The sequence below is a fragment of the Lytechinus pictus genome, chromosome 10 (assembly GCF_037042905.1).
Source record: "Lytechinus pictus isolate F3 Inbred chromosome 10, Lp3.0, whole genome shotgun sequence".
Classification (NCBI taxonomy): domain Eukaryota; kingdom Metazoa; phylum Echinodermata; class Echinoidea; order Temnopleuroida; family Toxopneustidae; genus Lytechinus; species Lytechinus pictus.
This window is the reverse complement of record NC_087254.1, coordinates 5,479,103-5,494,369: the sequence shown is the minus strand read 5'-3', so window position 1 is coordinate 5,494,369 and position 15,267 is coordinate 5,479,103. Positions and strand designations below refer to the sequence as shown.

The 15,267-nt window shown below is 38.0% G+C and overlaps 1 protein-coding gene across 1 annotated transcript in view; it reads left to right on the top strand.

The window, feature by feature from the left end:
• Positions 1–15,267, top strand: part of LOC129268993 (TATA-binding protein-associated factor 172-like) — a 48,749-nt gene that overhangs the window by 30,929 nt on the left and 2,553 nt on the right. Inside the window, exons 24-37 of the mRNA XM_064105885.1 lie at positions 802–908; positions 1,324–1,525; positions 2,399–2,547; positions 3,047–3,199; positions 3,944–4,233; positions 5,158–5,235; positions 7,206–7,335; positions 8,085–8,226; positions 9,141–9,271; positions 9,909–10,031; positions 10,802–10,950; positions 12,415–12,564; positions 13,817–13,894; positions 14,873–15,002. Coding sequence (XP_063961955.1) covers positions 802–908; positions 1,324–1,525; positions 2,399–2,547; positions 3,047–3,199; positions 3,944–4,233; positions 5,158–5,235; positions 7,206–7,335; positions 8,085–8,226; positions 9,141–9,271; positions 9,909–10,031; positions 10,802–10,950; positions 12,415–12,564; positions 13,817–13,894; positions 14,873–15,002 — 2,012 coding nt within the window. The remainder of the gene's footprint in view (positions 1–801; positions 909–1,323; positions 1,526–2,398; positions 2,548–3,046; positions 3,200–3,943; positions 4,234–5,157; positions 5,236–7,205; positions 7,336–8,084; positions 8,227–9,140; positions 9,272–9,908; positions 10,032–10,801; positions 10,951–12,414; positions 12,565–13,816; positions 13,895–14,872; positions 15,003–15,267) is intronic.

Below are 15,267 nucleotides of genomic sequence, written 5' to 3'. Positions count from 1 at the left end.
ACAATTTTTTATGCCTAGCTAGAGTTAAATTTTTTTTTGTTGGAATGCTCCCTAGGGAGTGGAGAAAGTGCATACATTGTATGCGGGCAAGCCAGGATCTGATGACCAGGGTATCTGTAAAGCACTTAGAGACATTGTTGCGATGTAAAAGGAGAATATTATTATTATTATTCAAATATTTTAATGGGTTTACAAAATATTTCTAAGGGAGAGAATGAGGTACGTAACGTAATCAGATTGTGTTATGGGCACATATTTGTGTTCCTTTATGTCACTAGAAACCAACCTCCAAATTCACCATTTATCTAACAATAATAATAATTATAATAACCATATTTCTAATGCACACATATCCACTCCAAGGAATGCTCAAGGCACCTGACAATTCAATATGAATTCACCATAATAAACAGGAAATGAGAAAAATATTAAATCATACGTTAATAAAAAAATTAAACTCGAATTCATAAGGAGAGGGGGTTTATTAGGGTACATGTATTATTAGACGTTATGAGACATAAGATAGGTTTTCAAGTTTGTTTGAAATGACTGAAGATGTGTGGGGAAGTGAGTTCTAGAGATGGGGTGCAGCACCAAAGAATGCTCTGTCACCCCATGTCGTCTTTGTTCTGGGTTTTTTAGTGTTATACTACTAATGATTTGGATCCTAGGTTTACATGCAATTGACAGCGACAACAGTCATTGTAGACCAAATTGGTTTATCCATGTCAGTTTTTGACAATCTATATAAGAAAGTGATATTAGAGCGAATATCAATTTAATATTTCCTCTTATCCTCAGATCGAACGTTTCACTTGGATAAGGACCATCAAGCCCAAGATCTCGTCACCTCTATGCAAGTCTTTGAAACTCTTGCCCCTGTGTTACATTCCTGTTATCATCCCAAGGTCAGTAGGAAGAAGTCCTGTCCGTTTCTGTATTAACCAATTACCCAGTTTCAAAATAGCAAAATAAGCATGGAATTCCATCAAATGTCTGGGTTTTTTTTAAAATGATGATAATGATGATGATGATGATGATTATGATATTAAATAATAATAATCATCATCATCATCATCATCATCATCATCAATCATCGTCATCATTATAACCCCCCCCCCAGACATTTGATGGAATTCCGTGCTTATTTTGCTAATTTCTCAGCAATTACACATTTTCTTCCAGAGCTATTTTGCACATATTTTGTATTTATACACACAAACACTTTGGTGGTAATTTCATTGGATTCTGTTCAAACTGATTTTGAGGTCGTTACCACAGCTGGTATTTATCTTTAATTTGATTTTCATTTGAACCCCACAGTTAGAGGGGCTGCTGCCCCATTTCATCACGTGCCTGGAGCACCCTTACACGTCTGTTCGTCACATGTCATCCCGTTGCTTGGGAATGATGTGTAAGGTCATTACCATGGCAACCATGAACCGTCTCCTGATGGAGGTCGTTCCCATGCTAGGTGCCCAGGAGGATGAGGTCAAGCGAGAAGGAGCGGTCGAATCATTAGCTTGTATCCTTTGATTTTTTTTTTTCTTTTTAGTGCTCCAGACATTTTGACAACTGTTGAAGAAAGAGAAGAGATATAATGAGGTTCTCAATAGTGACACCACTGATTGTGGTTATTAATCTTTTTTTTTTTGGCACTCGTCACTGAGAAATGTCAATGATTCAAGGTATACTAGAAGATGTAAGATCGAGTTAGGGGAATACGACGTACAGAATTAGATCAAGTTGAAATTAAAAAGTATAAATCCAACTGTGACGTAGCGTGTGCATAAATCCGTAGCCTTTTTTTTGTTCAATACCAAGATTGTGTTTTGTAATGCTGTAAAGTAATGCATGCCTTTATGGAAGACTGGAACTTATTCTCAGATGATAAGTCAGCTACCTAGGGATATATAATTTAGTGCAAGAAGGGGTCACCAGTTTTATGTAAAGTCAGTTTGTAACTTACAAACAGCTTTATGAGACACCCACTAGAATATCCAAAACGTATGTATTAATAATATATAGCATTTATAAGACACTGATTATCTAGTTTCCTATTCATTGGCGCACTCTATATTACCCCAGCTGTAGCTCCAGGTGCTAGATGTGCTTGGTGCATTCAAGGAATTAATCCTGCCTGGTACCCATTTACCTTACCTGGGTTGAGTGCACAACGTGGATAAATTTCTCGCTGAAGGAAAACACGCCATGGCTGAGATTTGAACCCACGTCCCTCTCATTGAAAGATGAGATTCGTAACCACTAGACCAAGACGCCCCCACAAATGATGTACTTTGCATCTTCTAAGTCAAAAATTTTGTAAGACAAACAGCATAGTGTGGTCCTTCGAGATTCAGCTATTATAGTTCACAATCCTTAGCTCTGATCTGGCCAGGTGTCATTGATCAGCTTGGCATGGACATCGTCCCCTACATCGTCCTCCTGGTCGTACCTCTCTTGGGCAGGATGAGTGACCAGGTGGACAGCATCAGGCTGACCGCTACCCAATGCTTCGCCACACTGATCAGGCTTATGCCGCTTGAGGTGAGACCGTAGGATAATAGTAATCTTATTTCCATTCGTTTGTGTATTTCCTTTAATTTAATGCATATTTCTGCTATACCTAGCTGTACATGGACATTAAATTACTAAACACAGTCGCGTGATATGATATTTGTTCCTCAGGCTGAATTTTGGTCCAAATGAAATTGTTAAAACTTGCAACTTGACTTCTTGGATTATTATTTTGGATAATTGGTCAAAACTGGGATTACGTGGAAAGAATCAAGGTTAATACCTTAAGTGATGGTAATGTCAGATAATTCAGCTTCAATGAAAGGTTGTTTCAAGTTTGGTGAATCCAATCAGAATATGTTTCACCATTAAATTCATTACTAAATGATATGAATGTGTATGCCTCAACAGTGCTATTTTATCCTACATTCAAAGAAATGGAAATGCTGTTCGCATTCTTGGTAACTAATTCCTCTTGTTAAAAAAGAAAAAGTAGTACTAATAATTCCTCTACTTGTTGGTTGGATAGGCTGGTATCCCTGACCCACCCGCCATGACCGACGCCCTCGTTGAGCAGAAGAACAGGGAGAGACGTTTCCTGGAACAGCTCCTAGACGGCTCCAAGCTGGACAACTACAAGGTTCCCGTTCCTATCAAGGCTGAACTCAGGAAGTACCAACAGGTAAGTGAAATGTTATTCTAAATATCGGGGCAATGATACACAAAGTATTTTGTATTTGTTTACAGTTATGTGATGTGCATCGGGGGTGGGTGGAAGATTTCCAAATCAAAAGAGGAATCACTCCAAAATCTGTTAACACTTTTTTTTCAGGATGGTGTGAATATTCATCAACAAGTACAAGCTCCAGTGCATCCTATGCTATGTCATGTGTTGATAGGGAAAACCCATCAATCAAATAACTCAAATTATGTCCCTTGTTTGAAGATTACTCATTATAAAAAGTGAGTAACAAATATAACGAATTGAAGCTCATCACTCATTGATTTGTATCTGATTTATCTTATCTGTGGAGGAGCCGTGGTGTAGTGGTTCTGTCTCTCGCCTAGCAAATAGAGGGCCATGTGTTCAAATCCCACCGCGGTATGGCGTCCTTTGGCAAGGCGTTAATCCACACTTTGCCGCTCTCGACCCAGGTGCTAAATGTGTACCCGGTAGGATGTGAAAGTCATTGTTGCTTGTCCAGTACTGTGTGCGCCTCACCAGCGACTGACTGGAATTTTCCTCAAGGAGTGGAGGATGTGCGTACATTGTGTGCGGGAATTACTGATTGAATCCGATGACCGGGGTAATAATATATCTGTAAAGCACTTAGACACGTCGTTCCGACGTATTAAGCGCTATATAAAAGCAGATTATTATTATTATTAATATTATTATTATAATTATTATTATTATTATCTTTAGGATGGTGTGAATTGGTTAGCATTCCTCAACAAGTACAAGCTCCATGGCATCCTGTGCGATGACATGGGTCTGGGAAAAACCCTGCAGTCTATCTGCATCATGGCTGGCGACCACCACCACCGGAACGCCGCTTACAAGAAGGCCAAGAGCGCCGACTGTGTGCCCATGCCGTCCATAGTGGTGTGTCCCCCGACTCTGACCGGTCACTGGGTCTACGAGGTTCAGAAGTTCTGCTCCACCCAGTATCTGAATCCCCTGCACTACACTGGTCCACCAACTGAACGTACAAGGTGAGGGATGTTCTTGGAATATTATAAATTAGGGGAGGGTAACGAGGTCGAGGGTCCATGAGGCCGACTGTTAGTGTACATGTATGTGTGTTTGTCTACATCAAAAGATTTTCCGCTTGGTCTGACCTTCGATATAAACTGAAATATACACACTAAATAGAGAAAAATCAAACTAGCAAAACGCTGAAAATTTCATCAAAATCGGATGTAAAATAAGAAAGTTATGACACTCTAAAGTTTTGCTTATTTTTCACAAAACACTGATATACACCACATAGAAATCACCTATGCACCTTCAGGTCATGCTTTCAAACAAGGTTTATAAGGTTGGGCTGTGCAGAAAATAATGTGGATGTGGACAAATGTAATCCTCGGCCTTGTGAACTCGCAGTCTTGTGGGATATTCCCGATAAAATTTGCATGATATGGTGACGTTGAAAAAATGGCATTGGACTTCAGTGGATAGACAATATTGGGCCTGTGATATACTGCCTGCCAAAATAATGTACAAATTGAGGTTTTCATGTGTTTTAGACATGAAATCTACCTTGAAATGGTATAAAAATATTAGTAAAATGGGTGCAATTCCCATTATTCCAGTCCAACTTTCCAGGGTCCCAGATTGAGAAAGGGTCATTAAAATGTCATCTCTAATAACCAATATTTTAAAGTATTAGAGTGAAGGAGGCCTTGATATTAAGCTGATACGAAACTCAGATTGGGATTGAGCTTGCTTGCACATAAAGGTCAACGTAATGAAGCATGAAAATCAGCCTTACAATCAAATACTAAGCCTTGTGAAACAGGGCCCTTGTGTTTTCTATCCCTGCAAGAAAACTCTCTGCTCTGAATATGATTATTGCAAATGAGTTTCTATTTTTTCTGTATGGTTGATTAGTTTACATGTCTTCTATCTTATTATAGGTTGAGGAGCAAAGTCAAGAAGCACAATCTTGTGGTTGTCTCTTATGACATCGTCAGGAATGATATAGATTTCTTTAGGTAAGATCAATTAAAAAAATCATTTTACAGCAAATCACAATTTCCCCTGCTTCTTTGTATTCAATGCTCTAAATTGTTTGTTAACAGGGTGGGGTTACAAACAACACCCATGCGAGGTGATTACATTGGAAGTAATAGCAATGATCACTGAAAAGAAAAAGGAAATTCTTAGTATATTTGCATCCTAGAAAATATTCGGTATTATTATCTTTTTAAGAAATTGATTGAATAAACAAGATTAATTTAAATAACTAATTTGAAGCTTATCCTTTCCAATCCATGTGACTTTTGATGAATTAATGTTTGTTTGAAGTCCTTTAAAAACAAATTGAGATCTATGTCTTTCATAAAAAGTTGTTTGTTTAATTCATTCTTTCTAATCTAAAGAATGAGTGGTTTAGTAAATCATACCTGTACACCTAAGATAGAGGGTTACATAACTAGGCAATTCCATAAGATAATCAATGTTTTCTCACGTCTGACCCCCATTTTTCTCCATATTTACTTCACTTCATGAGCTGTTCAAGTCAAGGTGATTTTAGAGCATTACACCTTTTCCTATAATACACAGATCAGAGGCAAATCAGTTTGGAAAGGTCCCGCATACATGTATATGGCAGTTAGATGCTCATACTTTTATGGATTAGCCCACCAATGAAAAAAGCAAAGCATTAAAGATACATGCAAGACTGTTTTGATTGATTTTGATTCATCCTTACTAGGGAACGAGCTCGGTAGATAACAATGATAGTAAATCAGAGCAATAAGAATGAGGTTTACTGACAATTTGCACATTCAACTCCCTATATGTGGGAACTTCCTGCAATTATTTATCTCTGTTGTCAAGTTCGATCGAACTTTGTAATGCTCTCTAATGAGACAGTGAGTCCTATAATTTCTCAAATTTGATTAGCATTTCTGGTTGTTATACGCCCGTCTTGACGGGACATATGGTATGCTCGGTGTCCGTCCGTCCGTTAACTTTTCCTTGTAAACGCGATAACTTCAGTTTAACTTAACCTAGGCTCATATAATTTGGTGTGTTTGATACTAGCATGGATCCCAGGAAGCCTATTGATTTTGAGGTCCAAAGGTCAAAGCTCAAGGTCACAGTGACATATTTTCACCTTACCCTGCTGCAGTCCTTGTAAACGCGATAACTTTAGTTTAACTTAACCTTGGCTCATATAATTTGGTGTGTATAATACTAGCATGGATTCCAGGAAGCCTATGAATTTTGAGGTCAAAGTGTCATCTTACCACTATGCAGTCCTTGTAAACATGATAACTTTAGTTAAACTTATTCTAGGCTCATATAATTTGGTGTGTATGATACAAGCATAGATCCTAGCAATTCTATTGATTTTGAGGCCAGAAGGTCAAAGGTGAAGTCACCACCTTCTACTTTTCTTGCTTGACCAATAACTCAATTTTCCATGTTACAGACGGGCGTATGATGTGCTCGCCTAAGCGACACTCTTGTTAGAGAAAAGCTATCAACAATGTTCTGTACAGCCCTATGTAAAAAAATTCTACACAGAAGTATCTTTAGTAGCAGGCATAAATAATATTGAGCAGATTATGTTGTATTACCAGGGCCCCATCCTACAAAGAGTTATGATTGATCCAATCAATCACAACTATGGAAAGCCAACAACGTCAACATGTATTATGTATGTTTGTTTGTTCAAGATATTTGATAACTATGATGTATATTCATACATTCATTGTTTTCTTGAAAATTCAGGGTGCTCCTCTTTGTTTACAAAGAACATTGTTCAAATTTCCTGTAGGAAATATGACGTTGATGGATTTCCATCTACTTGAGATTGATCGGATCAATCGTAACTCTTTGCAAGTCAGGGCCCAGGAAAATTATTCCCTGGGAGGAAAAATGGGGGCTGGACGTACAAAATGTTTGTCTCATTTTATGGAATCGCTCTTTATACCACACTTTTATATATTTATAGGACAATAGATTGGAATTATTGCATTCTTGATGAGGGTCATATAATCAAGAATGGACGAACCAAGCTAGCCAAGGCCATCAAGCAGCTCAATGCATGCCATAGACTCATCCTGTCTGGGACACCTATACAGGTACATGTATGAGCCATGATACCACATGATGTGTAGACATTTACTCTGTACGGTTTAATTCCTTGAAGGTAATCCATAACTTGCTGGTCCAATTTAGTTTATGACACGAACTAAAATGTAAAATGACAACTGCTTGTATCCTTAATATTTAGGAATCTAAATTATTATTTCAACAATGATGACTTTTCTTTCTCCATTTTAGCTGGGTACATGTACCCACCTCCCCAAACACTGCTGAATGTGTAGACCAGAGCCCCGTCTTACAATGAGTTACGATTGATCCGATCAATCGCAATTCTATGGAAATCCAGTATTGTCATAATATTTTGTACACAAAATTTTAAAAATGTCCATTGTAAACAGAAAGAAGCATACTGAATTTTCAAGAAACCATGGATGTAGGAATACATCTTAGTTAATATGAAAATATTTTTAACAAACATGCATTTTCAGATGTTGACATTCGTGGCTTTCCATAGTTGTGATTGATTGGATCAATCACATCTCTTTGTAAGACGGGGCCTGGTTCAAGCAGCTCTTAAAGGCATGGTTCTTTTGTTAATGAACTTAGACTGTTTTTATTGCTCAACTTGCTGAAATATTATCACCGTTTAGTGACCAACATGTATATCTAGCAGTTACATGTATTAGTATTTCATTATCACTAATCTTCCTTTATGTACACTCTCTCCCTCTTTCTCTTTTTCTTACTCTTTCTCTCCCATTCTTTCTATGTCATTTGTTTACAGAATAATGTTTTGGAGCTGTGGTCCCTGTTTGACTTCCTGCTGCCTGGGTTCCTGGGAACGGAGAAACAGTTCATAGCAAGGTTTGCCAAACCCATCCTCCAAAGCCGGGATGCCAAGAGTTCTTCCAAAGAACAAGAAGCTGGTGAGTTACTGGAGGGCTCGTTGGCAGTAGCCGGGGGCAACCAAAAATTGAGAGTAGGGCCACCAAAATTCTGTAAAAAAACACACTTGGTGGCCCGGTTGGGCTCCCAATGTTTTGATAAATTGTAATGCTTTCTATTGTTTTAGGGCCACCAAATTTGCTTTGCGGGCCATCAAAAATGTGAAATTGATGATTTTGGTGGACCGATTGGGCCATCAAGTAAAAAATATAGTGTGGAGCCTTGCAGTTGGTGTCAGTGTTTTATGTGTTGAAACGAGCGATGACTTCTCAGGACCATCTTCACTTTATGTTTGGTGTTATACTCTGTAAAAATTGACTTAACACCAAGCTGTCAACACTGAACTTGAAATCACCCAATGCCACTACCAACTAATGCTCCAGTCTCTCTAACGAAACCGACTCCAGACCAATACAATCTATTACACTATTACCAATGGCATAGCTTTGGTCGGTTTGGGTTCAGTTTCATTGGTCTGACTGAAGCATTTGTTTGGTTGTGGCAATGAGTCCTAACTTTAATCTCTAAACTAAACTTCTTTTACATATGCTTTGCCTATTTTGTAAAACATGCATTATGATGTCAAAATGTGTTTCATTATTATCATTATTATTATTACAATCAGTGTTTTGAGTCTAATGTGCCTCCATGGCAATGCGGCTAGTTACACAAGATAGTTGTACATGGAAACACAGTATATTTGTCATTCACTCGATAAAGATAAATTGTCAAAAATTTGTTGACTTCAATGAAGTTTGATGGAAAAATCTTGAAAGTTTCAACCTTGCTTCTCTTAACCTCTGAATTATGATGTAATTTGGTTAACGAGAATTTTCAAAAATCCATTTGTGATCGTGTTGCCATTCTTGCAATTCTTGTTGGTTCCAACCCGCAGGAGCTCTGGCTATGGAGGCCCTTCATCGTCAGGTCCTACCGTTTCTCTTGAGAAGACTCAAAGAAGATGTCCTTGATGACCTTCCGCCTAAGATCATCCAGGATTACTACTGCGAGCTCAGTCCACTACAGGTAATCTCTTAACCCTGAAGATTCCAGTTTTCCATTTTCAAAAATGCAAATTGTGCACTTAACCTCTGTTCTGAAAGCAATTGTGTGTTCTTTGGTGAATGCCAAAACAATTGTTAATAGTGGAAACTTTGAGAAAAAAAGAAGGTTTCCGTAATCTGCATTATGCAGGCAAAGCTTATAGGTGATATGAGTTTGAATTCTCATTGAATGGCTTTGCTTGAATTGAAGATTTCTTTTTTATCCAGATGAGTACTCAATACAAATGCATGAGTATTCTAATACAATGGCCCGTATTCTGAAGTCAGGTTTAACTTAGACCACGGTGCTAAAATTACGGGAGCCCAAAAATCAGAAATTCTGTCTATATGGTATATTTCTTAAGTTTACTTTTTTTGTTTCCTTTTGCTTTCATAATGAAGAAAAATACTTCCCAGATAATTATGGATAATTTGGGTGTCATATGAGTTAGTAAATTATATGTGTACTGTTAGGGATTTGTGCCCCAACTGGCTCTCCATAGTAAATCCACAACTTTAAACCAGGGTTTAATTTAAACCTGAGTTCAGAATACGGGCCAGTATCTGTATACACCATTATCTATGATCGTTCTCACGTGACTGGTGATCATTTCTTTTAGGTTCAACTGTATGAGGACTTTGCTAGGTCTAGGGCCAAGATGGGAGTGGTGGAAACCATCTCTTCCGAGGCTGAGGAGAAGAAACCCAAAGCACCTGCTGCTGCTACTGGACATATATTCCAGGTTGGTCAAAAGCTGCCATTAGTTGACATATTTGTGGTGCAATTGTGCTCCAAGTGACAGTTCACTTTGGTATCGGGCAAAATTTTTTTTTTTTTTTTTGGGGGGTTACATTTCTCAACATTTCCCAACACGGGTTGTGTGGTCCAGTGGTTAGAGCATTGGTCTCATAATCACAAGGTTGTGAGTTCGAATCCCTACTCTGCCATTGTCTCCACTTTGATGCAAAAAGGCCCGAGAGCACTTTCTGTCATCTGTAAGGTCAGCCACTATGACTGATTAACCTAAACATAAAATGTTTCCTAGGTAATTGGTTATATACCATCTTGGCGTTTACCAGCAGAGCGCTGTCCTGCCGAGTTCCTATGGGAGTTACCATAAACAGAAACAGAAACCTTCTGTGTAAATATGCAACTTTGAATAAGCTTGAATATTACAGTGAATGGAATGATTAAGTGATCATACTTGTTTAAATAGTGATTAACGCTTAATGTATCAGAAGTCTCTAAGCAATGAACATTAACTGCAGTATATTTACCCTGGCTGTAGCAGAGTAGCTGTTACACACTTCTATGTTTCAAAAAATAAAATTTCTTGCCGGGTCCCAATTTTGTACAGTTCAATATGGGTTGGTTTTTTTTGCTGAAGAAAATCAACACCTGCAGGAGGGTTTGAACCCCTGTCCCTCTGATTAAGAGACTTAATCAGAACCACTACACCATGACTCCTCCATTGCTTAAATATATATTCTCCCCCTCTGTCTCTCTCTCTAGGCATTGCAGTATCTACGTAAGGTATGCAACCATCCTCTACTCGTTCTCAACAACAAACATCCTCAGTATGAAGCGGTAACCAAGCAACTGAAAGAACAGAACTCGTCTCTGCACGACATCAACCATGCTCCAAAACTAACTGCCCTCAAGTAGGTTTTACTCATTACAAATTATACAAGATGCCTTTTATTTTAAATGCACTTTTCCACGTACAGTTTTTTTTACATGTTTTTCAAAAAGCATTGGTTATTCCTTTTTGTTTCTGAATATTTGACAATTTTATAAGGAAAGAATAAACAAGTGTGTTTGCAGAGTATTTGTACTTTGTAGAGATGGAATTCTCTCAAGGAGATTTCTTTTTGTGAAAAGCGGATGATTCAGTGTTACTTATAGTGTGGGGGCGTCGTGGTTTAGTGGTTACGAATCTCGTCTTCCAATGAGAGGGACGTGGGTTCGAATATCAGCCACGGTGTGTTTTCCTTCAGCAAGAAATTTATCCACATTATGCTGCATTCAACCAAGGTGAGGTGAATGGGTACCCGGCAGGATTAATTCCTTGAATGCACCAAGCGGGGTTAGCAGCTGGAGCTACAGCCGGAGAAATATAAAGTGTGCCATTGAATAGGAAACTAGATATAACTTATAGGCCCGTATTCTGAAGTCGGGTTTAACTTAAACTCAGGTTTAAAGTTGTGGTTTAAGTATGGATAGCAAATTGTTACATAAATCACTATCAGTAGAGATATATTTCAGCTCATTTGGCTCTCAAATCATTTATAATTGTCTAGGAAGTATACTAAATAGATGATTGTCTTCACCATTGAAGAATCAGGAAAGAGCACAGTAAATATAAGAAACATGCAACTTAATAAAAATTTTGACACTTTTGGCTTCCCATAATTTTAGCACAGAGTTAGACCATGGTCTAAGTTAAACCTGACTTCAGAATACGGTCCATAGAGTTATACTGGTTAGACATAAATCCACGTCTGTTGTGTGACATTGAGGATTCATATTATTTTTTTCATATATCCCCTCTCTCAAAAATGTAGTTGTTCTGCACTAAGAAATAAATATATTGGTTCAACTACATATCTTGCATGCATGTACATCTCAAACTTTTCACCTATTAGTATCAATTATTTTTAGGACAGTGGAAGAGCAGTTCTTAGCAGTAACCATTCCCTTACAACTCTTTATCTTGATTTAATTGTACCATGGTGGTGCCCCACTCACAAGTTTTCTTTAATGAAAACTTCTAGGGGCTCCCAATCCCATGTTTTTTACCTAACTTGTATATACCTGTATTTTTATGATTGATTGATTGAAATAAATTTTGAATTGAATTTAAAAAAAAAAAAAAAAAAAAAATCTATGAATTGTCATGATGAAATGATAAGAGGAGTGTTTCATAAAACAAATATTGAGTAAATTTCACCGACATATTTGATATTTGATCAGAGCCAATCAGATGCAAGAATTCTGGGTGCCTCTAACAAAAGTCAGTGAAAATTACGAACCATTTGTTTCATGAAATGGTCTGAAGAATGTGAAAATTTATTTCACACCTTCCCCAGAAGCAAATGAATGTGTTCTTGTTTTCTTCATACCAGGCAACTGTTGTTAGATTGTGGTATTGGTGTGGATGCTCTAGGATCCAACCCAGGCTCTGAGTTGACCCAGTCGGTGGTTGGCCAGCATCGGGTGCTTCTCTTCTGTCAACTCAAAGGAATGCTGGACATCGTAGAGAAAGACCTTCTCAGGTAGGGTGGTGCTGATGTTTTTTTTTTTTACCTGATTTCTGTTTTTTTTACCTGATTTCTGAGAAAGCATGAGTGCATGTAAACAAGCAACCGGAGTACTGACGGATCGATGAAAGGTCCTCTCCGAGTAACCTTGGGAGCGTTTCATCAACAGTTTTGTCCGACAAGTCGTCAGATCTGACAACTTTACTTGATTTTGATCAGCTGAGAAGCACTGTTACTATGGTAACTGTCGGATAAAATGGGACTTGTCGGATGAAACGTCCGACAAGACCTTTCTTGAAACGTCCCACTGGTAGTAAGGATAAATGCCTTGCCAAACCAATGCCGAACCATGGTAACCGGGGGGGGGGGGGGGGGGGGGGAGGGGTGTGGGGGTGTTTCACAAAGATTTAAGTATGACTTAGAGTCGCACTTAAATGCTGACGCGTACATGATATGTACGCAATCTGATTGATGGATATGCGGTAGTGATGTCTTTTATACCGTATGCAACTGGGAATTTCAGAGCAACTCTAAGTCACACTTAAATCTTTGTGAAACATCCCCCTGATTGTGAAACCACTGCTTTACAGTCAGAAACCTGCGTTTCTCAGCCCAATCAAAATTAAGGAAACTTGTCACATGACAAATGTTGATAAAACACTCTCGAAGGCCTCGTAATAAAAAGTTTTGTGATTGATCTTGATGCTGATTTATATAATTGATAACGTTGGTTACCGTGTATGATCTATCGTAAACAAAAATCATCCCTACAATCAATTGCTAAGCTTTATGTTATGGAGCCCAGGGGGTTCTTATGTTCAGTATTTTGGAATGAAATAATGCAAAAATAAACATTTTAAAGGTAAAAGAAAGTTCTTGCAGTAATCAATTATCTCATGAGAAAGTCTTTTAAATTAAGGTTAATTGTCAAAATATTATACATAGATCTGGTACATTTATGTGAACTTATCTTTGTGAAATCATGAAATCTTAGCTCAAACTCGATAATTCTGATGATCACTAACTAACACAGAAACAGTGTATTCATATTGCTTGGAAAAATACCCGATATTTTATGGAATTCCATGGTCATTTTGCTTGTTCCTCAGCAATTACACATTTTCTTCCAGAGCCATTTGGCACATTATTTATTATTTACACATAAAAACACTTGGGTGGTGATTTTTATTGGATTCTATTTGCACTCATTTTGAGATTGTTACCACAACTGCTATTTATCTATAACATATTTTTTGCTATGTTTCAGATCTCAGATGCCCTCAGTAGCGTACCTCAGGTTAGATGGGAGTGTGCCTGCTAGCCAAAGACATGATCTTGTTCACAGGTTGGTTTTTAATTAAATGAGATTTATTTATTTGTTTATTTGTTTGTTTTAGTTGTTTTGTTTGTTTTGTTTTACTTGTGGAGGAGCCGTGGTGTAGTGGTTCTGACTCTCGCCTTGTAAACAGAGGGTCGTGTGTTCGAATCCCACCACGGTCTGGCGTCCTTTGGCAAGGCGTTTATCCACAGTTTGCCACTCTCGACCCAGGTGCTAAATGGGTACCCAGTAGGATGTGAAAGTCATTGTAGCTTGTCCAGTACTGTGTGCGCCTTACCGGCGCCTGACTGGAATACTCCCCAGGGAGTGGAGGATGTTCACACATTGTGCGCGGGAATGACTGATTGAATCCGATGACCGGGGTAATATATCTGTAAAGCGCTTAGACACATCGTTCTGATGTATTAAGCGCTATATAAAAGCGGATTATTATTATTACTTATTTCAAATACTTTTTTCTTTCTGAAAGTGGTCAGATGTAAAATGGTACGGAGTACCTGACATCTTCTTCCAAACCTTTTTCTTGGAAAATATGACACCTCTGCCCCTTTCTAAATTTTGATTTCGTTAATTTTTAATCAACTATTGATATGATGACTGTACAAACAGACAAACAGTGTAATTTATTATTATCTATATTAGGTGTTTTAGCAGTACATTAGAAAATGCATATTTTGGATAGCTTCATTTGCCTGTACAATAATTAAGCATATAGCACAGAGAGCTAAAATCTATCAAATAAGCTTATAGATGTACAAATCTTGCTGTTCTATATCATGCTGTATTGCATAGTCTTATTAATAATCATTGAAGAATGATAAATATATTAGATTAATTTTTTATAAGAAAACATCAAATATATTCCACTCTTCAGGGCCAACATCGCACTCATCCATGATTCATGCAATGTTGGCCATTCGTGGAATATTTCTAGTATTATATTCTGAGCCATCTAAAATCTATTTTTCCCCTCCTGACCCCTAGATTTAACAATGATCCATCTATTGATATTCTTCTGTTGACCACTCATGTCGGTGGCCTGGGGCTGAACTTGACCGGAGCAGACACGGTCATCTTTGTAGAACATGACTGGAATCCCACCAAAGACTTGCAGGTAAGCACTGCGGGTGCCTGTTTCATACACAGTTAAAACTATTACTAGGCCTGGGAGTGAACGTCAAACAATCAAACGATTCAAATGGCCATTGCCTATCGATTACTGCGATTGCACTGCTTGAATGGTCTGGAGACCCCTATTAGGCATTTGTGATCACTCAAAATCAATCGAGCAATAGTAATATAGTGAAAAGATAACATTGATGAAATTAATTTAAAAGACTTGACACAGGTTTAAAGGGGTACTGCAAGCTGAAAACAAT